Below are 27,556 nucleotides of genomic sequence, written 5' to 3'. Positions count from 1 at the left end.
TCAGTTATTAAAATGCGACAAGTAGTAAACTGTTATACATCAGTGTAACATAAAAGCAGCCTCTCCCTACGTGAAAGTGTGCCGCTATTAGCGAAAGTTCTTATAAAAATTGAGCCTCTACTCTTAGCAAACGGTAATAATAACAATCATCCCCTGGTAATACGATGCCAATGCTCTTCTCTTCTCGCAATTAAACTGTATTAAAACCATCACCATGAACAAATATCCATCCGGTGCTTGATCAATTTAGCAGATAAATAATTGTTTATCAATAATTATGAAATAGAATAAAACCTCACCGGATTGGACGATATTTATAGTATATCATCTTCTAAAATACAGGATTATTTTGTTAACACAATTTTTTTAATTCTAATGATATTACTCTATCACATTTTCTTAACCGATGATCACTACACTACAATATAAGCAGAATATCGATGGAACAAATCAGTGTGCCTCTGCTTTATAAAGAACGTAATTCATAAATGAATTAAAGTGTCTACTAACGATAGTAATTTCTTTAGCATAAGGTGGCAGTATTCATCTCCGAATAAAATAATAGAAATACGTTGATTAACTTGAAGTGCAATCTATACCACGCATAATACGTCAAAATCTCCACGATAAACAAAACATCCATTCCGCTGTATGATACATCCAATAAATAAACAATCTTGATCAATAAAATTACAAGATAAATATCTAAACTGTACTAAGGCTACTCGTATTTATCTTATCTCCTAAAAGATAGAATCGAATTTTACTGATTATTCATGATGCCATCATTTTTATCGATAGCTGTAATCGCATTGCATCTTATTTTACACAAAATATTACCTGGAAATGATTAAAATAGTCCATGATTATAGATTATTTATCAGTAGAGAAATTTTAACAGTTTCATCACAAAGATGTATTAATATAAAAGAAAACAATTTATTCGATTTGATAACATGCCACCTTAAGAGAGACAATGCATCGTATTAGATAATATTATTGTATTGTCTAGATATAAAGTCTGCTAGTGTATCAACTTAATTATTGTTGCCTACTATTATCTAGTCTAGTAATCAATCTTTTGTTCAGCTAAACATTTAAAATAGTCTTATGACCGGATTTAATATTTGAACTAATTCACGTGATTATAACTAGATAAACTTGCAAAGAAAAGGAATCATCGTAATGAGAAGAAACGATCGTCATTAAATTGTTGATTCTCATGCAGGTGTGTTAAATTTATTACCATGGCTGATGAGTAAACTTAATCTTGGATTGGCTATTAACCGTTAGAATATGTATCAATTCAAGGATAAAATTGGAAGGTATCGTTTACTACGAAGATAGTTGAAAGTTATCGGATGATAAATCGACTCAACTTCAAATCGTAATAGTCAAAACATTCGTTTATCATTAATAGCAAAATCAGACACAATACATCATCCATTGCAAAACATGTTTGTAAAATTATATTGACTTTCCTCGATAGTTAATCTACTTCTTTACTTGCAATGAATAATGAAAACAAAACTATCTATCGGCTATTTTATAGTATTAACTACCAATTAACATCTCTTTTTTCTTAGAGTAGGCTAGTCTCTATCCTTCATTGATATAGTATAAACAAAATTATCTATGCTCGATAAACTCCTTGCAAATGAATGCCTTTTAGAATTTTTATTTTGTACTATTAACCCGTAATTGAAAATGATACTGTAACAACGTTACATATCTTCAATATTATTCAGTATATTTACTTTCAGTTTTATATTCTTAAAGTGTATCCAAATTTTTATACATTATCATTTCCAAACTGATTATCTATCGTTGCAGTCTTGTTTTACGATAGCATTCGCTTCTGCAGAAAGGCCTGATAACTCACGGATTATTATGGCATTTAGATCGCAAATAATGATCGGTTCTAAATCATCGTCCAAGCCTACCTTAATCAATTAGACAGTGTTATACTTTTCAACAACAGTATAATTAAAAATGGTGTAAATCCAATCACGATTGATATTAAAGTAATGGTGGAGTAATTTTATACTAGCTAAACTATAGAGGTATTAAGATTGAATATTAAGAGTTCATTTCTTCTGTATATTACCATAACCCCATGGACAAGTAGATAGAAAATGATCATTCCTACTTCAATAGACGCATATATCATTTTATCAGCTGATTTTAATTCAATAAACATACGTGTAGGGGTGCATTTAGTGAAGTTTATCAATGCCAACATCCTCAAGACAATACAAACTATGCTGCTAAAATAATCAACGCGAAATTTGCATCTCAACAAGGTTAGAAGCTATAAAAGTCTTTCTTTATTATTGTAATGATGGATTTGTTAGAATCACCACGAGAAACTTTAACAGTTTACTACGCTAATTATAAATTATGAGTTTTCCCAATGCATTAAATCAATTTTGGTGTAACTTTAAATGAAGATGCTTGTTTAATTATAGTAGTCTAGGAAGGAGTTGACGATAGGTAAGGCATTAAAATCAATTGCTAGCCGGTATAGACGTGAGCGCTTGTCTGCTATAATTTTCCCGAAAGATTTAGCAGTAGTCTATTACTTATTTCTAGATGATGTAGATCTTTAATTTACCCTGTGAAAGATTTACAGTGCATTGCTAAAACTTACTATTTGTAGAAATATTTCAATACTTTCCAAATTACTCTCGTTGCTGTTGCAGCTTTAAGAAACTAGAGATGTCGTATTTTTAATCTATTTTCTAATCTACCCCGCAAAGGAATCACTGCGTAATATTGACATTTATTATTTGTAGAAATAAATTCATACTTCAATACTTTCCAAACTACTCTTATTGTTTTTGTAGCTTAAAGAAACCGAAGATGTTGTATTCCTAATCTATTTTTTTATCTACCCTGCAAGGGAATCATAACGTAATATTGACATTTACTATTTGTAGAAATAAGCCCTATTTCAATACTTTCTAAAACACTCTTGCTGCAGTTTGCAACTTTAAGAGATACTGTGTTTCTAACCTATTTTAAATCTACTTTACGAAGAAGTTATGCTGTAGACTGATTAATTATTATAGCCAGTAATTAATTATAATTACCTTAGCATATTCATGCGCGAAAGTACAATCTGCTATCTAAGCGTATAGTATAAAATGAGTTTTTGCCTGATCATTTTAATACTCTTATTGAAGTTCGTTGCTTAAAGAAATGGTACTGATTACAATTTTGATCTGTCAATCTATCATACTTCAACGATTTAATTTCTACTTTCATACCATTAAGAGATTTATACTATCAGGTTTATTCAGATGATAATTTTATTTTTTGGATAGATATACAAAATATCCATCGGGAAGTAAGGATATGTCGAAAGTTGAATCATGCCAATATTGGTAAATTGTGCGGCTAATCATACTATATTAGAAACTGCCAGTAATATCAGAACATATGGCTCTTCTCTGCTATAGAGTTTTAAGTATTAGTGAAACTTGTATTATACTCATCTAGAGTAATATAGGTATCTTCCCCTCTATTTAATCAAGTTTTTCTGTAATTAGCAACCACAACACAGCGTCACTTTCCTTTCTAATATCTTCAGAATCGTATTAATTTTCGCTATATGAGCTACTCATTTAATATGATCAATGTAATATCTATTCTTTTTCTATATTAGTTCGCTTCTACGAACTAACCCAAGGCGATAACAGCTATTGCATGATATTTGAACTGTAAGCAAGGAATATAAATAAATTTTAAATTATTAATCGCCAAATCTATTATTTTACATTACCAGCCATGCACTGTAAATGAATATTGTTATGACTTCATTTTTAAGATAGCTAAATCCTATTACTAAACTAAACACTTCTATGTACGATCTAGAGTTACAAATGGTGAACTGTTCCAACATATTTCTAAGCGAAAAATATATACCGAGAGTGATGCTAGGTAAAACATACGATTACTTTGTGTACGATTTAAAGAATCTCTTCAAGGCTTAATTTGCTAGTTAACGATTTATCATCAATATATAATATCCAATAGCAGAATTAGGATCGATTTAGCTACGGTATTAGACACGGCTAAGTATACTAAAAGTCTAACACATATATTAAATCGAAAATTATTTACAATCCTTACAATTTGAACAAAAATTCTATAATCAATGTTGATATAATTCTGCAATAGTAGCCTAATATCATAAGATATATATAGTAACTGAATTATTTATTCCTTTCGAGCTATTTCGACGATTATATATTCAAATGGTAGCTCTATATTATCAGCATTTACTTTAGACAAATTCTGAAAGCCGTCAATCATTGCCATCAAAATAACATTATCCACCGGGATATTAAAGTAAGTTCATCATTTACAGTGCATCTTTTCGTTAAAATGGGTGTAATCTGAATTTTTAAATTAATTTAATTCTATATGTAGAATTTAAAAATAGTTCGGTTATAATTAAAAATTAAATGAGGTCCATCTGTTTATATGATTCTCCTTTTAGTGAAAGTATTGATCTTTCTACTTCTATGTTTTAAAACTTATGAAACTAATTAATAATATTTGCTTTATGTAGCCAAAGAATTTGATGATTTCCTGTAGTAATGGTGAAGAAACTGTGAAATTAATTGATTTTGGGCTTGCTATTGAAGTTCATCCAGAAATACAAGAATGGCATGGTAAATAATTAATTAATATCAGCATAAAAGATGATCGGAATTAAATACTTAAACTGCTATCGTAATCAGCGACAGTAACAATGAAAGAAGATTACTCTCTAATATGCGTAGATTTAAATATCTTTCAAGGCTGAAATGTTAATATAGAAGAGCAACTAAGTAAACTAACATTTCAGTTGTAAAGCTGTAGAATCGTTTTTCTCCACAATTTATAATTTACAAAAATAATATTTAATAAGTCCTATACTAGTAAAAGAAACTATAAGTACTTTTTCAAATAAGCCAAGGCAGGGAACTAGGTGAGTGTAATAATTATAAACTTTCGATAAAATGACCAATCTATCTTTCAATTGAAGGTTTTGCTGGTACGCTTAAATATCTATCACCAGAGATGATCCAAAATCAACCTTATGGAAAACCAATCGATTTATGGGGATGCGGTTGATACTAATTGAACTATTAACTGATAAATTATTTCTAGCATAGCGAGACTAATACTGACTGGCATTCTTATAATTATGAATAGGAGCTGTCCTGTATGCCTTATTGGTGGGTTATCCACCTTACTGGGATGATGATATAGAAGTATTATTTGAGGATATTATAAGGGGTTCAATCAGTGTAAGGCTATCAAAGATATTACAAAGTTTTAAAATAATTTATGTAAATTTTGTTTGAATCTGTATTGTTCTTAAGGTTAAAATTACCTATTTATCTTTCTTTTAACATATAAATCAGTATCGATATCACGGATGGGCTTCAATTTCCATTGAAGCAAAGGTAACCAAGTGTAATAATTAAATTAATCCTTTCATCAATATTAGTGCTATGTAATTATAGTATGGATTGGTTTAAGTTCATGGTCTCTGTACTAAAGACGTTGAAATATAATCTAGGAACTTGTCAAAAAGCTGTTAACCGTCAATATGAGAACTAGGCTGACAGCAATGCAAGCGCTACAGCATCCATTTATTTCCGTAAGTTTATGATGAATAATGCTATGAATACAAAAACAATTATCAGAACTTGTTGAATTTTTATTCTTATTTTAGTGTATATATATATATATATATATATAAGTATGATTTGTCAGCATATCTAGATTAGAAATGTAGATTAATCCTAATCAGGTGATGGATTATTTGTTATGATTATAGAATCGTATCATTTTCGAAATAGCTTGTCTGAATATTGATCAGAGTTTAAATTTTTATGGTCATTATTGCTAGGATTGGCAAAAGGTTTGCTCAAAAGATCATCAGCAATATACCGTTAATGGCTTAGCTAATTTTGAATCAAGATCACGTTTACAGGTTAGCAACTTGACTATTCTGCGTCTTAGAACAACTTTAATACTTTATTAGTCGATATATTGCTACTCAATTTGTCTGTTTCCTTACGTATGATAGGTTATGCTAGGATAACCACATGACGAATGCTTGAGGGAATATTTGGATTCACTAATGAGATACTTAAAAATGAAGGCCTAATTCTTATCCTTTAGTATCGGACAGAAATAAATAAATTCATCCCAGCATTCACTTTTACTACGAACGAAAAATAGACCAGCACCTGGCTAATCAATATGGCGAAGATTTAAAAGAATTGCTATTTTAATTAGCACCATAATCAATATTTTATTATTATCTCGATTTATAGCTCGTATATCTGATATACAGTCGCAAATTCTTTCCATTTTGTCGTAGTTCTATTAATAATATCAATATTTCATATCTCAGCCCTATTTATTTCAGTATTAATGCATACCTAAATATGTTACTTACTTCAAGTATTCATGCATACGCATATATGTATATTTATGTTATTTTAAAAATTCATAAAGGGCAGCACATATATAAACCTATATGTCATAAGTATATTGCAATTATTATTATTTATTGACTTATTTTAGTTCACTTAATGGATGTTCCAACAACTATGTGTACGTACTATCGACCAATAGATACTTGGTAATTTTTATACGTTCCGGAATGTCTTCTTTCCCTTTATTCAAGTATACTTTACTGACTAAAGTTAGAACTAAATATATGTCTAATAAGACATGTTATTGAACGCTTTCTAATGTAATTTATCTGCCTATTTAAATTGAACTGCTGTATGAAATAGTGCTGTACTATGGACAGAACACTATGCTGTATTGTGAATTACAGATATATATTTATGGTTAACTAATTCTTAACTTATTAACTATTATTCGTAAAATTTTCCATCACGAATATACTCATACAGAAAAAGTTGAATACTTTCGAATAAGTAATAATCAAATAATATAAAATAATGATTACTAGCAATATTTGAATGTTAATAAACTCATGAGTGTGTCAAAAGTTGGTAAAATAGACTCTAAGTAGATATAGGAGTACTAAAATATACTCTAGACATTAGGATTGTTTTTGAAGACTTTTTGTATTTAATGGGTTAGTCTGATTGATTATAAGCTCATATCAGATGATATTTTATTAACTTAATATTGTATGTGCTAAGAATGATAAAACTGGTTACCGTTCAAAATACAGGAATGTTCTGAATATTCAACGCATATAATATAGGATTACTTTATTATCTAAATAAAAACTTTTAACCTATCGCAAATACCACATCTTTAGAATAATAAGTTTGATTCTTAGTCCTTCATATCGAAAATGCTGTAAACGTAGATGCTCTTTTTTGTTTGCCACAAGGGAGTTATAGAATGCTATAATACAGTACTTACTTTAAAGTCAAATTTGCGAATTAAAAAACGTTATGAATTCTTATTTTAATACCATCTGGATAAACTATGGTGTTCCATCATATTCTTTTACTATAGTATTATGACAAATATAGTAGCTGAAGTTGCCAAATATAATTTTGATCTCTTCTTACTTTATAATTGCCGTAAGCCAACTAATATATAGACACTATAAGACGTTTAATAATGCTATATATTAAATATCTACAGATTACTTTTGGATCTTAAATACTTTTTGATCTTGTAATTACTAAGATTATCAAAATGGAGTAGTCGATAGTTTATCGATAATATACCCCTAAAATTTATTAACTATGACAATTATGATACACCACAGTATTGTGACTTTATCGCATTTTTATTCTTGATGAGGGCTCAAAATATGGCAATAACGATTCTGGTTAAACAGTTGATAACATTTGTACTTAATAGTTAGTAATAATTAATACTTAGTAATCTCACTTTATAATTTTAATATCATCTTTATACTGATTTATATGTGTGAGTATACTAGTATATCCATTTTAATTACTTAATATTCATATCTTAACTACCATTCCTTATTGTAGATAATAACATAGGCACAATATTTATCTTTTTTCCGAAACAATTATTGTCATTTCTACAGAATTATCTGCGCATCCATCTCGAAATATTTACCTTAACATTCTAACTATATATTTTCCTAGATATGGGATGGTATAAATGCAAAACTAATGATTTTATGACGACCATGATCACCTACCTCTATTAAATTGCGTGTATATCTACCTTAGAATATTTTTATACATTTTGACTCATTTATTATTATGATACGTAAACACAATAGACGTCGATCACTATAGATGCGAAATTAATACGTTCTAGATCGAGTTGCTTTAACTCGACGAAAGTAGCTTTTAGGTGGGTCATTTGTCCCCTTTTTTTTCCTTATATCTGTTAGAGTACCACGCTCTGATAGATGGATCAGTAGTTGTAGCAAGATGAATAGCATAAAAATGATTGTATAGAATGCACCAGCTACAAAAAATAAATTTCTTGCACCATGATAGGTTATAACAATACCACCGACAACCGAGCCAATGGAGCAACCGATACCACAGTAAACGGCTTGAAATATACCTTGTGCTGAGCTTATACTGTGTTTTTGAGCTGCTTGGCTAAAATAGGATGTAGCACTAGCGAAAAAGAGTGCTGTTATCATACCGATCAAAATACCAAGTGGTACAGCCAACCAAAGAATTTGCAGAAATGCCAGCGACATGCAAACAACAGCGGTTAAAAATATGCAAAGACCCATAACTCCAACATGAGTTAAATAATAAATTGCATTTTGAGCCAAGAAAAATGATATGGCTTCAACGATATGGATAGTAACCCCGATACAGCCAAATAATAATGTGCTTCCACCTAAACTTTGCAAATGCCAGTACATAAATGATGTTAATATACCCATTGCAGTACCTAAACACAAGCTAATGCACAACGTAGAACCATAACGAAGTGAAGTAAAGAGCTGCCATATATTTGAATATTGATTTGGAGAAGTAGATCGTTTATCCTTCAACTTTGCTAGCATTCCCATTTCATCATTGGAATCGGTGCTATAACTAAATACTGCATCATCAGAATCATCATCTAATTCACTCTCACTAAAATCTTTATTAATATTTTGTAAGCGATTTTTATATTGATGGTAATAATGTCTGATTAACTTTTTAGTTTCGATTCCGTTGCTGTCTTCATGATATATTTCATCGTCATGATCAGTATTGTCTGTAGTATTTCTATCATCACCGTGCCGATTAATTTGGCTTGAAGAAGGGTTATCTGATTCTGAAAATTGAAATCTTAGCGCAATGACAGCTGCAATGCTCATCAGTATTAAATATAAGGAAAATGCAATGTTATAATTATGGCCCATGACGTATATTTTGCCGCAAATTTCAATTGTCATGATGGAATGGACTAAAATTAAGCCCGACATTAATTCGCCAGCTCCAATACCTATAGCAGCCCAGCAACGCTGTCGACCATATTCTACTTTCTTATCCTCTAATTGATATAACGTATAGGTATCGACTAAAGTTAACGACGGAGCTGCAATCATTTCACAAATGATAATTATGACTAATATGCAAATAAAACTTTCTTGCAGATCATAATGATCATATGTAAAATATGGATTATCAACGATGATACTGCCATATCGACGAAAATAATAACCTTCATTATAGCTGCCGTTGGTGAGAGTGTATGGATTTTCAACTGTATACATTGGAGACGCTTGGAAAGCCTCCGATGTAAAGGTAGTATTGATGATGATATCTGAAGTTATATTATCAGGTGGGCAATAAAAGCTAGGAATGGGAATAAAATTAAATGCAAAGGTTAATAGTCCTCCCATACATAAAGCTGTGATTAAAATTGTTTTATGACATTGCAATCGATCAGCTATCATTGAAAATATCATGATACTAAATGCTTCCGCCAGAGGTCGACAACCCATTAAGATTCCTAAATGCTTGGCATTGATTCCCAGCTGTTTAAAGTAAATCGGTAAGAAGGGCTTTAAACCTCCAACAGCAAAGCTATAGATGAAATAGACTGCTTTGGAAAGTAATAAATATCGGTTGATTTTCCATGATGGATAAAAAGAAGACTTTAGAGTTTGTGCTTTCTTCGAGCTTTTATCGCCATCAATGCCATCTTGATATAGAGTATTGGTAATTTTCTGCCAGGTAGTCATAACTAACGATAATGGTTAATCACCTATAGCTTCCTGAATTCGAAAAAAACATAGAAAATGATATTAATTGCTTAATGTACATGATGTAGAATTTCTGCAGTCCATATCTATGCAATCGAGAACGTTCAGTGAAGGGTTTCACGTAATGAATACATCCAATGCTGGTTTACTCATGAATTGTTTTAGCTCTCAACCTTGAATACATTTATTTTCGTAATCTTTAGGGTATACTATAAGATGCAAAAAATTACTAGCAGATTTGCAGGAGATTCCTGGGAATAAACAAAAGTTAGCGATATAACTTACCGGCAACGCAGTAATTGGGCTATACTAAAAGGTATCTGCTGCAAAATGATTTTATGGCATTGACTGGATAGCACAATACTGATGATATCGCACCACTAGTATTAAAACTACAAAAGATAGGTTTGCTATCGTATATTTAATTCTATAGCGTTATGGATAGCGATGATATCAAAATGAGATTTTGGAAGGAAATAAGCTAGCAGCTGTAAGACAGTGTAATATTGTATTCTAAGTTGATGATATATTTAGTAATGTCTACCGTAGGTATTATGTTCAACATATGATAGATATTCTCGTTAGAGGCTTAAGTATTAAATATAGCTAGCTTAGTAACTGTAATCCTTTTGAAGAGGAGCGCTACAGTGCTCACACTAGAGCTTCACATGAAAGGTGTAAACTATCCTGTATTTGAGATGCTAATACTGAAGTGTGTAGTAAGTAAAGTGCTAAGACTTCAAACGGGGAAAAGTATATAAGCGAGTAGTTTAGTATAGTAAGATAGTTCTTTCTCGTTAGAGGTCCTCAGCTAATTGATGACGTTGTATCTTCGTAAAACGAGGTTTTGCTCAATAAATCTTAATTTATTCTAAATTTTTTAAGATTCTTGATCTATCAACCTCACAGCAGCATGGAGAAATTAATTAATCTGTTTGCTGTGTTTTCGACTTATTTTTAAAGCAAAGCTTTAAAATTAACTTTGACCAAGATCCTATGAATTAGCTTAAAGTAATGAAATAAGCCACGATTGTATGATTATTAACTGTGAGGAATTAAATATGCTATGACCTTACAGCAAACGAAACAAGGTTTCTAAGTCGAGAAAGTTTACGAGAGGCAATCCTTAATTTTTATAAATCGCCAAATCAGAAAAGATAATAATGGGTTTGATCCAATAACAAAGAGTCTGTGTTATCGTTGAGTAAAGAACTAGCTAAATCTTAAAAGTATAAACTCTTTCTGTTTATAAACAGTATAATTGTATAATTGTTTTATTTTTAAATAGTTTAATGGTTTAGGCTGAAAAATCAGACAGGTTATAATGAATGGCGGACAGGTATAGGAGTTAATGAACAGAAAATAAGTTGATAGCAATTATGTAATTAAGATATGAAATGTTATTCTAACAGTTAAGGAAATGAATCTAATATCATCAACGATTTTTAAGACCATCTACTGCCATGTTTAACTCAAGATCTTGCTTACAGTGATAATTTAAAAAAAGAATCAATATTATTGATACTCCTACTTAATGGAATTATACGTAGTTGCTTTCGTTAGCTAGATAGAATGTTAAGGACAATTTTGTTACTAAAAAGCAGTGAGACAGATAAATTATTTATCTAAACACCTTACAAAATCCTATATAGTTATTTTTCCCAATGGAATGGAATGTCAGCAGAAATTTTAGCTCGTAATGATACAAACAAGCTATTCTACAAAGAGTCACAAATTTGCCGGTACACCATATCTCTCGGACGTTGGAAATTTAAATAAATTTTAAATTCTAATTCATTGCGGCAACTAATTTATGCTATGAACGTTAAGGCTGTTAATTTATTGCACATACGCGTGTGTAGTAAAAACTGGTTCTTGTAGGGTTTATACATATTGCTGAGTCTTTCATTTAGCTACTAGCGAGTTCTTTAGTAAACTACGTACTTCTTCAAGAAACGTGAAATTTAAGGAAATTTCAATTAATTGCGGTAACTAAGGTATGTTGTGAGTGTGGCGGCGATTAATTTAGTGCTCATTTACATGTATAGTAAAAGCCGGCTTTTATAGGGTTTATACGTGCTGTTTAGTCTTTCATTCTAGCTAATAGCGAGTTAAGTAGCAAAGTACTTATGGCAGTTACGTTACTGAATCCAATGTAGCGATATGAAAATTACGATCTGCACCAATATGCACCGGTGCTGTAATTATACGGAAGAGATGTAGATTACAATCCATCAATCTACTATTTTTCCTCAAGTATTACTATATCATCAATCAGAACAGATTAATGAAAATACTAGACATAATATTGTCCGGCATTTAAAGTGCAGTAAAGTTAAGGAAAGGCGTTAATAACTTACTCGCAATGGCTCTGCTTCTCGACGAAAAATTCGGAATTTTTAAATATCGAAGCCAGGTACCTTCAACTGATAATTTTTAAATCAGAATTGAGTAATTCTTATTAGTTTAATTTTCCTTATCTAACATACTTGGCGTTCTTTGAGTCTATTATTTTCTGTAACTTCATTTCAACATCGCCTGTAGGCCTGATGGTGTTACCGTTATCCTAATAGGATAGTGTGATTGCAGTTAAAATATGATCTACTATAATAAAAATCTCATTAATCAAGTTTGATAATTTTACTTCTACATTATTTTATATCTAAGAAGAGATATTGTATTTAATTTGATCATAGATTATTCTTAGATAAGAGAAATTCTCATTTACTTAGCGTAGAGAGCTCGATGGACCTTTTTCATTTTCATGAATAAAGTGGGTACCAAGGAAAAGTAACGATTTTACGAATGCAATTTTAAAATGAGTTGTAATTAAATGTTATTTTGTGCTCATTAATTCATTCTACGTAATTTTTATTTACATTGTGATTGATGCTGATAAAGATTCTATTGATAACTAGTATGAACAAGGCCTCTGTTAGTTAACTCCGTAGATAAGACTGTTATGAAATTGTTATAGTAGATAAGAAATGGAATATTTTTAGATAAAGAAGCCATATAGTTTAACGTTAGAGAAGAATTTAAAAGCGTATATTGTCATGGTAGCTATGCTATTTGATCTATTTATTATTTCTATTGTCCATAAGAGAAATCAATTCATTTCATACGACAAAGAAATAGAAAAGAAATTCATAATACAAGAAGAAGATTTTCAATTCCTTAATTACGTCGTCAGCCAAGACTATTATGACTTAACAGAGAAGAAAATTGTCTATCAATAATGAGGCAGTAATGCCGGATAAAGATTAAGAATGTTAAAGTAAGGTGATTACTGGATGACTGATACTAAGGATGAGCAAATTACAAATAGGCTTTATTTTTTATTCTAATTAAGGGTTAGGAAATTAAAAGCGATGTCTAAAAACTAAAAAATATAGCTTTCGCTGAAATTTTAAAACAAGATCCTTGTCTGTTTGAGACATTAGAGTCATCTCTGTTCATGTTTAGATCCATAACAATCTATTAAAAAATAAAACTTGCACATATACTTTCGAGCCTTCATCCGATCGGGCATTGCTTCTGAAGATTTGACTATGAACTATGCACGTATTATGTATCACTACTATTTTAATGTAGCCGCTTCTTTTCTTTACTTGAATCATATCGAAGAGAGATGACAAAAGTTTCTTCTGTTCGTGTGTAAATTTATCATTAATACGGAATTATTACGTGATAATATATTATGTTATGACTAAAAATTTATCTGTCTGTTTAGACGCAATGCAAGGAATATCGTAATACAGGTAGGCATTAGCGATATCCGAAAATGAAATTAGAATCGAATATGTTTATAAAATGAATTTTGAATTATTATATTTGGATTAATTATTGTAGCCATGTAACTACAGAAACTCTTTGCAAACTTGTAGCAACTTCATTTTGTAGTCATATAGAACTAATTCTTTACAACTGAAGACCATGATTGTTTAATAAACTCAAATTAATTCTTTTAACCATTCTATAATTAGCCATTATTAGCTATTATTTCGATATGCCGTAAAAGTAAACTTTTAATTTATACTATTACGTTACTGTACATCAAAACAGAATGGTATCAGGAATGAAATACATCTCTGTCCTTGAGGTACCGATATGATAAATAAAAAACAAATAATTTTAGCCGAGAGAATGCTAACTGATTCTTATTTGTCGATGACGCAATTAGACGTATGATCTTTACTCTTGAATACTTAACAGAACCACTTTTAGGACTTTCGTTCGAAGTTACTGTGTGTATTTAAATATAGTGCAGTCCAATAGACACCTTACTAAATTTAAATACAAATATAAAACAAATAATACATTGTAGATTATCACCTGATACCGATTTTAAGTTAAGGCTAAAGAAATAGTACAAAATGTTTAAAAATAGTAAAATTAAAGTTAGGCTTGTAAGTGTGATACTGTTGGAACTCTCGAAGCATTGGTACTTGTGCATCATTCTGCTTCTTAATATCCATTCTAATAAGTTTTGTTATTATTGACATAATATAAATTGGTTCTGATAAAGTAAATTGCCTTAGCGTAGTAGTATAATATCAATTCAGGATACTTTATTCTCTTAAATATTTTAAAATATTCGTGATGGATCATGGTCATTTTTACGATGAAAGATCCGTTTATTGACAGCTGTTACCATAATTTTTATATTTATATTTATGCTTGCTTTTAGAATTAACCATTTATTGTAATGTGATATAAAACTGTACTATAATAATGAAATATTTGCTTGTGCCGTAACATAAGGTGCGTTGTAATTTATAGGTTTAAGTTAGATTTTAGCTTCAAAGTTGGGTAGGAAATAATGGATTAGTGAAGTAGCAATATTTTAGACCCAGTTTGTATGGAGGCGAATGGATGCTGTGAATTGATAGCATATATCAATGGCGAGTAGTCCTTAACATACGCTATCAGAATAGTAGAGAGCATATTGTAAAGGATTGGTTTAACTTTCTATAAATAAATTAGATAAATGAGCGATAGATACTATTAAAATTTTTAAGTTTGATTTCATTTTAGTAGAGTACGATGTAAGCGAAGAGAAATTTATAGTTTCATCTATAAGAAAACTCTTAGCCCGTTCTATCGTAATTCTATAAATCCACAATTATCATAGTTCACGTTTAAATTGATAGCTAATTAGTTTAGCACTATTTTAGCGCTAGCTTAAGCAGATGGAATGATGCTATCAGATCGTGCATCAATATTATAAAATTAACTATGTGCTTGTTCATGATCACGCGTAGAATATGGAATGCATTGATTTAATAGTTTAAAAATAGTCATATTTAAGTATGATTAATTTTGCTTCAATTGGAATTATAAAATCGTATTGATTTTTAAAGGTTGCATAAAATGTTATATGAAAGCAAATTATTAGAGACAGATTCAAATACAAATTTAATCGATCTTACTAAACAGACGGAAATTTTCTTGTATAAGGTATATGCACACCGCAAATGTTTTCAGTGAGAATCAAAGACCAATCTGTATATAAATATAAAGCAATATACCATACTTGCCAATGATTACAGTGATCATTATGTTGTACGAAGATATTATTAAGAAATTACTCTAAAGTTGGTAATATGGCACCAATAGATTCGAAATTGACATTACAAATTGACTAGATACGAGTTTATGTGTAAATCTTGTGGTAATTTAGCACTTTATCATAGGAAATTCATATATTGTAATTGATATTAATTCTTACTAAAATTAGATTAGCTTCAAGTATCGTACTAATTGAAAAAGTATGGAATGCTCTTTCAACCCTACTTAGTTAAGACGGAATTAAAATTTGGTATGAAATTAATTATCAACATCTTAAGCTATGCATGAATATATTATGCGTAAGATGAAATTGATTTTAAAACAAATATAATAACATCGAAGTATTGCTATGTTACAAGATTTTGTTTTCATGTAGAACTAAATTCGCCTGGTATTTATAATATCAAGAGTTTAACCTTCTATCGTATGGATTAGAGACCTGCCCTGTTAAATTTTATAATGAGAAAATTTTAATTATCTCCTCATGTACTTTGCAGGCGAAGTACATATCGAATACTGATCTATATGATACACCTGGTATTTGTAATATCTAGAGTTTAACCCTCTAACGAATGGATTAAGATTTAAGATTTATTCTGTTAGCTTTAGTAGTTTTTAGTTATTGAGAAAATTACTATTACAGTTATCTCCTGTATGCACTTTGTGTGCGAAATGCATCTCGAATGCTGATTCTTGTAATACATCTGGTATTTGTAATATCTAGAGTTTAATCGTCTATCGTATGGATTCGAGATCTATCCTGTTAATTTTTATTATTAAAAAATTACCATAACAATTATTTCCTGTATGTACCTCGTGCGTGAAATGCATATTGAATACTACTCCTTGTAATATAATTCATTTTTTAAAGTATGTCGCTCATTACCGTAAACTACGTGCCTTCTAAATTGCACCATCATTTAGGCTACGTTGAGAGTAGCTAATATTCTCAAGTTTTGCAATCTGTAGTGCAAGGATTGATTAGTGAGACTAGAGTATTGAGGTATACTTCTATTCATTACTAACTGTCTATATTATTTTCGAATATTGAAAGAAAATTATTTTAAATTCTTTCAGGAGTAATTTCACGTTTCGATAGCAGATTAATTTCGATTAAATCAATCCATACTTTTAAGATTAATACGCAATACGAATAGAACAGATTAAATAGAATTTATTAATGGAGATTTCATGCATTCACTTCATTTCGTAGTAGTTACTTAATTGAAGCGAAAATGTAGATACAAAGCAATGGAATCTCATAATAATCTGGCAGAACATGATTTGTTCAGTCGCAAAATAAAATATTGTGCAAGCTATCAGTAACAATTTCATTTTCAGTGTAAATTTATTTTAATACGGAATTAAAATTTCTTCAGCAATAACGTTAATGAAATACATTCAAAAATTTTATATACGCAATTTTAAAATGCAAAGCAAAATAGATAAATAGTCGCCTTTTAACCGTTAAATGGAAGTTACTTATTAAGGAAAAACTTTCATAAGTAAAAGGGATTATCGATCTGAACGATTCGATACATCTCTAATAAGTCTTTTAAAGACCAAAAACATACAGTTTGGCATCGTTATGCTAATATCTAAGTATAATTTTCTACATAGAAATTCAGTCGTTGACTTATAGGTACCAGAGCAAAATATTGGGTATAAACCCAATCACGTTTAGATAGTCTTACTCTAAACACGTAAAATTGTTTATTTCTGTTGCGTTTAGCATAGTTCTTGATTATATAATTCGGTCGATTATACTCAAGTCTCTAGTCAAATTTAAAATGAGATAAATTTTTCTCAATCCTGCATCTTTAAAATCTGAAATAAATGTTTGATAGTATACATGGCTGCCGATATCTTTAGGCTAACTTCTTGTTGATTTTAATGATTATATTTGTATCTTTATGTTTTTATAAGCAGTAAGGCTGCTCATAAATTACATATCATTGATATTTTTGCATGGATATTTAGCAAGAAATGATTTGCAACCATCTACAAGCGTTTTCCAAAAGTCAATTGGTAGGGCGTCTTTATTAAATAAGGCACCATATCAGATATGTTTTGCTTTAACATAAATAAGGATCGGAAATAAAATAATTGAGAAATGTTATATAAGTAAGCAGAGCATTAACTACTTTTGAACTAAGCAGGATATATTAATAATATACTTGTAATCTTGATAACATAATTTTGACTTTCTTGTTACTTAGGTAATTTTGGCAATCTCTTAATCTTAAATGTTGCTGTCGGGCCCAGTATAATAAACTACATAATATTTTTAATCTCTTATTTTTACTGTTCAATCTTTGGTATTTTAACCTTTTAACTGCGCTAAGGCATTATATTCCGGGAATTTTTTCGCTGGGATAGTTGCTGCTATCCATGACAGCTAATTCTCGAAAAGTTATTGGTTCATCATCTTCCAACAATTCCTCAAACTCTTCTTCTAATGATGGCAATCGTAATCTGTCATACGATACTGAATTAGCTTGTTCTTCTCTACGTATTTTCTCATCGTGCCTGCGTATAAGATATTGAATAGCCCAAAAAATAATAAATAAAATAATCGAAATTATCCCATAGACACGAAATACTAGAGCTGTATCATAGTAATGGATTAGCAGACCAGCTAGAAATGCACCACTTGCCATACCGAAGCCATGATATATGCTTTGCAATATGCCAATTGCTTTTGGAAATTGGTGCTGAGGGATTAAGTTATAGACATATGATATGCTAGCAGACCAAACGAGGGCATGTGTTAAACCTTGCAATATTTCAACTGGCAGTATTAACCATGCTTGCTTTACAAATGAGATGTAAATAAAGCGAGCAGCATTAGCTATTAATGCAATATAGATTAGACGAATTGGGCCCATAGTACAAATTAGTCGATCAGATAGAAAATAACCTATTAATTCAGAATTTTGGTTTACTAATGTTGCAATGCCGAATAATAACGGTGTACCACCATAGTCTTCTAAATACCAATATAGGAAGGTAAATAGCACCCCATAGCAACAACCAAGGAACCATAAGATGATGAAAAACGATATTATCCTCACAGTGGTTAAGAACTGGAATAATCCTGAAGGTCTAGCTTGATGCTCATATAGAAATGCCATATTTTCATCGACTAAATGTAAAGCATAGGTATCTACTGATGCATTGTTTAATTTAAATTTAAATTGGCTAGCAGTAATAGCGGCTAAAATCATCATAATCAAGAATGAGTAAAAGCAAAGTTGATAATTTCGCCCTAATGTAGATGGATTACACCACGGTAATAAGTAAAAGTTGTCTTCTAATAAAACACTAATTAATAATGTGGATAAACTCCAACCTAGATTTCCCCATAACCGCTGCAATCCAAATTTGTCGACTGACTGACCAAGGTAAGCTAATGTTGCGATATCAGATAGTGTTTGTGCTGGAGAAGCAAGAATTTGACCTATACAACATATTAACATTAAAGAGAGAAATAGTTTTGGTTGTGGCCAATAGCCAAACGATATTAAGCTAATTTGGGGTTTATCTTTTTCTTCCCTTCTATGAACATTGCTGGAATGTTGATCTGGATTAGCATGATTACTCGATGATGATGTTGATTCAATAATGGGATAATGGTCATTATTGCCGCTGACTAATTTATCATCCAGTGTAGGAATAGACTGATCATTGGTTTGATTTAGGAGAATTGTAGAATTACGATAATTTTCCATGACATTTGTTCCAACTGAAGAAAAAGTAATTGTGTTAACGCTTACAGTTGTAAGGTTGGATTTGGGTTGCAATTCGTCTGTTGTAGTACAAGAATTGCTCATTGGAAGAATAAACGATATTGAAAATGTGACAGCAGCCCATGCTAAGATAGAGACCACCAGAGCAATCTGATTAATTGGTTTTTTATGTGCAAGACGTGACCAAATTAGCGCACCAAAAGTGTCGATAAAAGGTCTAATTCCTATTAATAAGCCGCATTGCAGTGGCGATAGCCCAAGTTGTTTATAGTAGATGCCTAAAAATGGCAATACACAACCAATAGCTCCCCAGAAGAAAAAGTAATAAATTTTACTTACTAATAAATCAATGTTAATAACGTAGGCAAACCGGCAGCATCGGCCACGATGGTAAGTACCGGTAGGAATAGAGTCACGATTATTTTCATATTGATATCTTTCATCTTCTTGATGGAATGCGTTATCCATTGACTGCAAAGGAGAATAATAATAACATGTATAAATTGAAGACTTTGTTATTATTTTCAACCGATTGAATTCTATCGGTTAACCAATCACATAGCCAACCATAGAACAACAGCTACGACCAGAAAAATGAGTATAAGCGAGACTTTGGTAGTTTTGATGGTTGTCGAGAACAATTTTTAACTACTGCCAATGGATAATCGATAAAATTAAGATGGTAAGCTAAAAGTAGAATAAAACTGGCTATTTATTATCCATGATAAAAGGTGATGACAAATCTTGTATAATATCGTAATTATCTTGAAATAGAGATTAGAAAGCGAACTTTGAATGCAATGTCAAGGTGTTTGCAAGTAATGAAGAGTGGCTTCCACCAACGACGCTAATTAAAAATTTTAAATTTATTTGTAATCGTTTTATATGAACAGTGGTCTTTATGAGTGGCTATACCAATTTCTATTAGCGCAGCATAATGAGATAACTGCTGTAAGGTTGGAGCATATGGTAAATTGTAAATTTGTTAATGATTTGTCGATATTCTACCAAGGTAAATAATAACGTATTGGAAGGTGCTACCTCACTTTATGTCTTGATGATTAAGGACGATATAGTTTTAATTTGATATTAAGAAAGTCCTTACTGACAGTTACCCAGCCTAATTCTTGCTATTGGTTATTAAAATGGATTGAGTTAGGAAATGTCCATATTGATTGCCACTGGCGATCATGCTATTCCGCTTGTAACGCTGGAAAATTATCTTTTACTACTTCTCTCTTACACTGATTTTGAATTAAATTTGCGAAGCCAATCGTGAACGTAATTAACGACTCAACAGCGTTGCAATAGCTATATACACGTACAATTTACTACTTAAAATAACAAGTTAAATGAATCAAACCAATGGCATCGCTATTTTACCATCGATGTCAATACGAATCAGGTGCACTGGGTAATGCATAACAGATATTGAACTTATACGATGAAAAGTATTAGTGTTAGGAATGACAAAGAAAAATGATCGTATCGACAAGATCAGGCATAATTATAGAACTATAGACTTTATTGTTGATTCTAATACGAATTGAACATGTGAATGGGTAGTAGGTAGAACGTCTAAAACTTCTCGACGTCATAATCTATATTAAAATTTTATTTATCCAAGTCTAGAAAACTTGGTTCACAAACAGACAATACTAAGTTACAAAAACTATAATCATTTTCTTGAAGAAAGTGGGTTAGTTTCCATAGTAACTGTCATTTAATTCGTTAAGGAAATTTTGATGCGATAACGTCTATTAGAATAGAATCAAAGGCTGGTTATCCCAGGAGGGAATTTAAATTGATGTGGAAGTCTATAAATAGAATTGGCTTTATTATTATTATGATAATATGGAATGCAAAGAAATAGTCGCGGTATCAGCTCAAGAAGTTGGGGGGTAATTGCGGGTTTGATTAACTACCGTATATTAAGATTGACCGATAATTAGAATTAATCTGAGGTGTTTGACCTACTTTATGTAGAGGATTATAAAGTTTTTTAATATTATCCAAGGAATAATAATACACTGATATTGATGTGCTATGTGCCTACATTATAAATGATTTTTTTTTTTAATCTAGTCAGGGTTTCGTAGCTTAGCCTTGAACTACTAGTCTAGAAGTTATGGCTCGATCTTAGATGAAGTAGAGCGTTCGTCGACAACTTGATTGATCGTTGAGCTGCACTTTGAACATAAACAAATGTTCTTAGGAAAGACAAAACATAAACAAATGTTCTTAGGAAAGACAAATTCAACAATCCACTGTTTCTCCTACCGTAGAGACTCCGGGAGAACCTATCGCACTCACACTCAAGTAGCCCCAATCTAACTGATTTTTGGGTTAATTAAGTTACTTATCACGAACCGATAATTATAATGATTGAACTATGTTTTACATAGCGTATGGATAATTGTGTACTCATACAATACATTTACGGCAGGTTATTATCTAACTAGAAGACCAATCAGCTAAGTAGTTAGAAATTTAATCAAGCTTGCATTATAATAATTACTAGATAACAACCCGTCCAATTGAACCGAATGTGTGATTTGCTTATGTTTCCAGTTAGCTGTATTTGAACTTATAAGCTGGTTCTAATACGCTTTACTACGTAGTTTTGATATATTAGACAATAAGATTACGAACGATAATATCATGGAGTCGATAGAGGTACTTTTTATTACCTCGATGATGGAGTCTAATAAAATCCAATCTAAAAACTAGACTAAAATCTGCGACAAAATTATATCGTTGTTGAGCTACAGAACTAGAATAAGTCAATTTCTTTACTATAAATGATGACGTAGACCAGTGAATGAGCTCCCTGCTACTCATAGTAGACAACTCAATTCTATGAATTCATTATAGGCGAACCCATTCATGGTCCACGCATAATTTCTATTTATGCAAAACGTTTTAAAATTGATGTTAGCATACACGCCAAGTCATAAACATCGTCTTACATTCTAATTACTCTTCACTCTGCAACATATATAAGTAAATAAATATTCAAAATGATTGGCGGTCGTTACCAGTATCAAAGTACTACTAGGGTTAGTGTCAACTAGAGTCTACAATGGTTATTACAAGGTAATAGTAAACTCAAGTTGTTCCAGAATAAAATAGTTCAATGAATACCAAATCTATCGTGATAAATCGTAATTCGAAATATTGGATACAGGATATGTAATGCTAGTAAAAATGAAAAGCTGCAAGTTCTCAACTAAATCGTAGCAGAAGAATATTTTATTTTTTCTGATTTTAACTCATGATTAAGTATCATAAGGTAGGATATACGTAGCTAGTATTTACGAGTAGTTAGATAAAATTCTACGATGCAGCACGTAACATACGAATAATTTCATTAATACTGGTCCACATGCGGAGCGACAGCAAATATAGTCATCTAAAATTTCTCAATACGGAATTGTACTATATTTAATCGACATTATAAATAGAGTATTATTTACAGTAACCCCAAATTTTCAAACTTAATTGCCGATATATTGAGCTAACACTAATTTTTAAAACTCGCTATCATATGAGTTATCATGCATTATATACGTTATTTCATATTTAGGCTTGCAATTTATACTTCTTTTCTAGTGTGCCAGATATCATGAAAATAAAACTTTTATATTACCAACTTGTTAATATCGAAATAGCTATGTCGGGCTGCAATTGACCTATATTTAATTTGAATATCAACTAGTATAAAGGTAAAAATAGTACTTAATTAAAAATGATAAAACTTAAGATAATCAAAGCGTAGTATCCTTGGCCACTGCGGAAGCTGGAAAGCTGCCTTTCACGTGATCATTACGTCGAATACCAATCAACCATTCTTCATCCTAAAAATTGGTAAATTAAAAGTAATTCAGTAAGCCATTTTTGCCAGTGTGTTGATCAGAATGAATGATTTTATATAAGTAGCCGTATTACCTCATTATCTGTACGTTCTTTATCAAACCCAATGACGTTGATATAATCTCCTTTGACTAAGCTTAATACATCGGGATCGGTACCTATGTAATTAGATTTTGCACGAACCTGCATAACGAAGCACATATTTTTATTGCAAGGGAGGTTCGTTTTAGCGTTATAATCGATCAGAGCAAGTAAGTTTGCGTATTTATATAAACCTGATAGAGCACTTTGTCGGGCTTGTTGCTAGCTTTCTTAACTCTAGCTGATCTTGCACTAGTTGCCTTCGATTCTGGTGCAGATTTTTCTACGCTATCCTTATCATCTTCATCAGCGCCTCCAAAAGGGTTTCCAGCGCTTTTATCTTCGTTTTCGTTTTCATCGTCGCCATTGCCAAAGGGATTACCAGCACCTTCATCGCTTTCTTTTTCTTCTTCCTCTTCCTCTTCGTCGCCAAAAGGATTTCCTGGCGCTTCATCTTCGCTGTTATCATGGTCTTCATTACCAAATGGATTTCCCTTTCCTTTATCCTCATCCTCTTCTTCTTCGCCAAACGGATTACCTTTTCCTTTATCTTTATCTTCATCATCATCATCTGGATCACCAAAAGGATTAACCGGTTTTTCCTCTTTTTTTGGCTAAGATGAATGTTATATTTATTAGACGGTTGGTTACATTTTATTTCTGCAATAAAATCAATCTGTTTTGGTTCGTACTTTCGGAGCTTCTCGCTTTTTGCGTTCTCTCACTGGTGATTTTTCTGTGAAACGATAGGAAGTACAGTCTGAGTTTAGCAACCTTGAGTAGTTTTATTTATAGCTCAAACATTTGATTACAACGTAAGTAGGCTTACCAGCTGTAGAAGTATCGATTGTTAGCCTTCTGCAATTTATGATGACGAGTATTAACAAATTTAGTATTATTCATTATGTAAATTAATAGGTTGTTATCAATTGCTATAAAAAATGTCACCTTACCCTGAACTCAAGTTAGGGCTCGATCTAGATGACGCTGAGCGTCCGTCAACAACTCTATTAATTAGATCATTGAGTTGCTCTTGAACCTAACAAGTGCCATTGGAACAGGCCAGGTATTAAAATAACTCGCATTAATCAATGTATATTCCTACAGTTCAGATTTTTAAGGTTACTGAAGTCTACAATAATGCAAACATGAAGCTAGTTATGAACTAAAATCTCTACAAATAGGGCATTTTGAACTCAAAATAAGTGTTTACTTAGAAGAAAAGCAAAAGCAATTGTACAGGTTTATTAATAGTAGTTCCGTTTTGATTACACTTAATTTCAACACTGCATCTTACCTTGGTTATGTTTTTATTGAATTCTATTTGTGTTGCAAAGTAAGATTGTAATGTGGATACATAGAAGGCAACACGACTATTATCGTAAGATAAATTAAAAGTAACATTAGTGATTAAAATACAAAATTTGTAATTATAACATTCACTTTATCTCGTAAATAATAGATTTGTGAGCAATGGCAGTAATTACGAGCGTATGTTTACTTAAAATAGTGATTGTTTTATCATTGGAATCTAGTTAGGGACTTGTAAGACAAGTTTTCGTCAAAGTCTCTGATCTAGTCAATCTACGCAAAGTTAGAGTAATTTTCTTGCGTTACTTATGGATAAAGTTTGTACCTATCGTAGATAGCAGGCAATTCATTGGATAATTGAGTATTTAATTCATCGTAAATTTTCTTTGAAACCATTTCTTCTTCTTCAAGTTGTGATATTTTACGATCATCTGCTTTACCTTTCTGCTTAGCAGACTGTGGAGTAAAAAAAGTTACTGATTACATGCATTCAGCATGAGCTAAGTTCATGGTTAATAAATTGAAAGAAATTACTGATAAATTACGTAATTGGTTGATCAGCTCATGGACGTTTGGTACTTACGTCTAAATTGTGCCGACAGGCATCGTAATCAATCAATTTGCGCCCTCTTTTTGCTATTCGCGACTACATTTGTAAAATTGCATTGGATTAATTTAATTACGTTTATCATCGTGATAATGAGACAATTAGAATAAGAAAGATTATTTTGTGATAACCTTAAATTCCGGAAATTGACTCTGGTATATTGCAAACGGTGACACTACTTCTTCTGATAAACGTAGAGCTAGATTGTTCCAAAGCGTTTTAGAATCCTCAAGAGAAAATCAAATTACACAGGATTACGAATAAAGTTTACAACACTTATACCTTCAATTGAATTACATTGACCCTGTAGGTTACAATAGTGAGACATATGTAGAGGCACTTTCTACCAGTGTCATGCTGTGAACTTCCGTCGTAATTAACTAGAAGACTGTAATAGTAGTTGCTCTAAAAATGTCTGTAATAGTTGTTGCTCTAAAAATGTTTTATGTATCTTCGATCAAGGCTAATACTGCTAAGAAAGTTTTAGCAAGCGCTTTCTAGAACGTAATACTGTACTGCTATGGCTAATTGATTTGGCAAGATTGAAGAAAAGATCTACCTCAAAAACGGAAACTAGTTCACTGTAACCTCCCCATTCACCATCATAAACTTCCGAGATAGCCTCATTAAGGTTGGAGGCAGCGGTTTTCATGTCTAGATATCATATTCAAGTTGGTTATCAATAAAACGTATTGGAAGCGGAAAAAGTGCAGAGAATGAGTCAAGTATTGTGACAACAAAAAAAGTTGAGCAAGCATATTGATCATGATTGAGAATGACAACAAGAATGATTTGATTTATCGATGGTATTCAGTTCAATGAAAGTATCATTTGTTGAACCAATATCACCTTTTAAGCAGGATAGATACTGTTTAAATTCTTTATGTAGTTTATGAACTTCAGCCTAGATAAGAAAAAGTAAGATAGATGAAGGATTTAGTCATTACAGTCGTGGTAGAATGAACTATTTTATTGCTGTCTTGTCATTGCGCTAAGTCGATAACATTAGCGTAATTCTCAACATGTAGATAGCATAATGTACAGATTAGAGACCCTAGGGTCTCTCGTTTCAATCAATTGGGCAGAAAAATGGCGAAATACATCAGTAGCACAGTCACTGCATCTCTCTCTCTCTCTCTCTCTCTCTACATATACAAGGTAATGTAGCATAGAACGTCGTCTAGTAGTACAACCACAGCGATATAATATAGTACATAGTATCAATCAGAACGATTCATTTTGAGTTCAAGCTAGAGCTTACATTTGATTTGTATGCTAAAGACAGTTTGAACGCTAGATTACTATTTAAGACTTGTTGGTAGGTTAGCTACGATAGAATCTACCCAAGGGAAAAAGTGTTCTACCAATATAAGTACCTGCTGCTTGTTAAAATTATTGACATGCTCGTCAAACGATTCATCTCTGGTTTCATCGGCCTTTCCAAGCTTTTGTAAAACCTAAAATGAAAGCATTCCATTATCATTAGTAAATTGAGGCAATCCCTTGCATAGAGGACATACAGCTACTCCATTTTGTCTGCAATAATACAGCACTAAGCAGGATGGATGTTGATCATGGACATTCTGAATTAAGTTGTATTTTAATCATTGATTATCCTATCATGGTCTACGTCATTCGTCGTGTATTCATGCATGGAATCGCTTTTATCATCGCATTTTAGTTTAAAAATCCAGTTCCATACCTTTTCTTGTGCTCTTCTCGCTTTCTTGGAGAAAAAATCAGGCATTTTGTAGCAAAAGTAAAGTGGAAAGTACAACCAGAGTAGAAGAGGATAAGCTGGCAAAAGAGAGCAATTGGATTCCTGCTTCTGTGCCACCACTTACCAGGGTTGACTTGAACTCGATCCTGGTACAGCAGGCCGAGGTGGACATTTCTTCTTGCTTTTACTACTCTACTATAGACTTGTAGCATTGGACGATACACTACTCTACCGTACAATACTGGCTGCCTACTCCAAAATGAAAATGGACCGGGCCCGAAACCCTATGCGCAGACAGCCTGAACTCGCATTCGGATGGACGGACCATTTCTCCAAGCATGGTTTGAAAATTATCCGATTTGAGTACTCGGGTTATTGAAGGACTGAAAAAGTGAAAATACTTGTATCTGCAGTAGAGTAATGATGAGTGAAATTTGGGGATT

At 31.6% G+C, this 27,556-nt stretch overlaps 4 protein-coding genes across 4 annotated transcripts; 1 reads left to right on the top strand and 3 right to left on the bottom strand.

Moving 5' to 3' along the window:
* Positions 1 to 2,206: 2,206 nt before the first annotated feature.
* Positions 2,207 to 6,043, top strand: TRIADDRAFT_31065 (uncharacterized protein; the record flags this gene model as incomplete). Its single annotated transcript, XM_002116583.1, has 11 exons — positions 2,207 to 2,303; positions 3,327 to 3,386; positions 3,668 to 3,722; positions 3,877 to 3,942; positions 4,281 to 4,353; positions 4,577 to 4,679; positions 5,036 to 5,119; positions 5,206 to 5,300; positions 5,418 to 5,459; positions 5,576 to 5,656; positions 5,909 to 6,043. Coding segments are annotated over 11 exons (891 nt in total), but the record flags the coding sequence as incomplete, so codon positions are not given.
* A 2,241-nt stretch (positions 6,044 to 8,284) lies between these two features.
* On the bottom strand, positions 8,285 to 10,180 carry TRIADDRAFT_60583 (uncharacterized protein; the record flags this gene model as incomplete). The annotated part of the gene is made up of 1 exon (XM_002116516.1): positions 8,285 to 10,180. The coding sequence occupies one exon, from the start codon at positions 10,178 to 10,180 to the stop codon at positions 8,285 to 8,287; it is 1,896 nt and encodes a 631-aa protein (XP_002116552.1).
* An 8,165-nt stretch (positions 10,181 to 18,345) lies between these two features.
* Positions 18,346 to 19,890, bottom strand: TRIADDRAFT_1695 (uncharacterized protein; the record flags this gene model as incomplete). The annotated part of the gene is made up of 1 exon (XM_002116515.1): positions 18,346 to 19,890. A coding segment is annotated over one exon (1,545 nt), but the record flags the coding sequence as incomplete, so codon positions are not given.
* Positions 19,891 to 24,688: 4,798 nt separating this feature from the next.
* On the bottom strand, positions 24,689 to 26,850 carry TRIADDRAFT_31132 (uncharacterized protein; the record flags this gene model as incomplete). The annotated part of the gene is made up of 7 exons (XM_002116514.1): positions 24,689 to 24,848; positions 25,112 to 25,226; positions 25,357 to 25,432; positions 25,525 to 25,620; positions 25,953 to 26,047; positions 26,243 to 26,297; positions 26,770 to 26,850. Coding segments are annotated over 7 exons (678 nt in total), but the record flags the coding sequence as incomplete, so codon positions are not given.
* Positions 26,851 to 27,556: the final 706 nt, after the last annotated feature.

This window comes from Trichoplax adhaerens, genomic scaffold (assembly GCF_000150275.1).
Source record: "Trichoplax adhaerens TRIADscaffold_16 genomic scaffold, whole genome shotgun sequence".
Lineage (NCBI taxonomy): Eukaryota > Metazoa > Placozoa > Uniplacotomia > Trichoplacea > Trichoplacidae > Trichoplax > Trichoplax adhaerens.
The sequence above is the reverse complement of the archived record's forward strand: the minus strand, read 5'-3'. Positions and strand labels throughout refer to the sequence as shown.